The sequence below is a fragment of the Enhydra lutris genome, unplaced genomic scaffold (genome assembly GCF_002288905.1).
Source record: "Enhydra lutris kenyoni isolate GAN:26980312 unplaced genomic scaffold, ASM228890v2 scaffoldscaffold28, whole genome shotgun sequence".
NCBI lineage: Eukaryota > Metazoa > Chordata > Mammalia > Carnivora > Mustelidae > Enhydra > Enhydra lutris.
The window spans coordinates 8534460-8534900 of record NW_019154112.1 but is presented as its reverse complement, the minus strand read 5'-3'; the positions used below and the strand labels follow the sequence as shown (position 1 = coordinate 8534900).

The 441-nt window shown below is 60.1% G+C and overlaps 1 protein-coding gene across 1 annotated transcript in view; it reads left to right on the top strand.

The window, feature by feature from the left end:
• LOC111152471 (KH domain containing 3 like, subcortical maternal complex member) overlaps nucleotides 1–153 on the top strand; it is a 1326-nt gene extending 1173 nt beyond the window's left edge. Inside the window, exon 4 of the mRNA XM_022510957.1 lies at nucleotides 20–153. Within this exon, the coding sequence (XP_022366665.1) occupies nucleotides 20–153 (134 nt within the window). The remainder of the gene's footprint in view (nucleotides 1–19) is intronic.
• The last annotated feature ends 288 nt before the right edge of the window (nucleotides 154–441 follow it).

Below are 441 nucleotides of genomic sequence, written 5' to 3'. Positions count from 1 at the left end.
CAGCGGTCCCCCGGCGCAGCCCGCGAGGCGGCCACCCAGCGGTCCCCCGGCGCAGCCCGCGAGGCGGCCACCCAGCGGTCCCCCGGCTCAGCCGGCGAGGCGGCCACCCAGCCGTCCCCGGACGCTACCCAGGGCCCGGTTACCAGCTCATGAAAGCACTTTGGGCCCGGGAGCCGGAGCCGGGCAAGGATAGAGTGGAAGACCTCACTGCTAAGTCCTGCTTCTTCTTGCAGAAGCTGGGGGAAGAATGGTGTAGGTAGTTCTTGGTCCCCGCCCCCTTGTTAAATGTTTGCAAACACTGATCTAAAGAGTTCTAATAAAGAATCGAATTTCCCTAATAAAGAATTGCATTTCTCTAGCGCCTATTAATTGTCAGGTAAAAGGGGAGGGAGAGGCCTTTCCTCCAGCAGCCAGTATCTGCCCTAGGCTGCTCTTCACCTG